Genomic DNA, 669 nt, shown 5'->3' with positions numbered 1-669 from the left:
CCCGGCTTAAATAAGTTTTTAAATAAGCGTGGAAAAAGCAAAATTCAAGTCCTATGTTCGTTGAGACTATACTATCATGTAATTTTATTTGTCGAGGCTTGCCTTCTTCCTCTAATGCCCACGGAACACACATTTTCTTTGGGCACATGAGGTCAATAGTCATCTATCATATTGTGGCAATGTTTGTTTACCTGTTGTCTGCCAGGATTCCGAAGAATTTCAAACGATTCATATCTTAATTTTTATCTTAGAATTGATAAGGTATCTGAAAGCACTTGTGAAAACATACCAACCTAATTAAATGAAGCTATACCCACATAAAGCGATACAAGAGGCAAATGCTTCTGCCTGAAATTGTTGCCATTCTCTGGCCATGTAAACCCTTCTCTTCTCCAGGGATATTTGGTCTCTTGGATGCGTCTTATACGAGCTCTGCACACTCAAGCATCCTGTAAGTATGTTGATCATGATGTGAATCTTGAATTACTGAACACATGTATTGGAAATTATCTTCTGAGAGAAAAAGATTGTTTGGGTTTATTGTATTGTTTAAAAATTACATGGATAGCCAGGTATGGTAGCATGTGCCTATGGTCCTATCCACTCAGGGATTCAAGAGGAGCATGAGCAACAGAGAGAGAACTCATCTTTCAAAACCAGTGGGCAGTG

General features: G+C 38.4%; 1 protein-coding gene across 1 annotated transcript in view; it reads left to right on the top strand.

Moving 5' to 3' along the window:
- Nek5 (NIMA related kinase 5) overlaps positions 1–669 on the top strand; it is a 34,203-nt gene that overhangs the window by 10,071 nt on the left and 23,463 nt on the right. The window contains exon 7 of the mRNA XM_026786854.1: positions 397–451. Within this exon, the coding sequence (XP_026642655.1) occupies positions 397–451 (55 nt within the window). The remainder of the gene's footprint in view (positions 1–396; positions 452–669) is intronic.

This window comes from Microtus ochrogaster, linkage group LG7_11 (genome assembly GCF_000317375.1).
Source record: "Microtus ochrogaster isolate Prairie Vole_2 linkage group LG7_11, MicOch1.0, whole genome shotgun sequence".
Classification (NCBI taxonomy): Eukaryota; Metazoa; Chordata; class Mammalia; order Rodentia; family Cricetidae; genus Microtus; species Microtus ochrogaster.
This window is presented reverse-complemented; position numbering and strand designations above follow the sequence as displayed.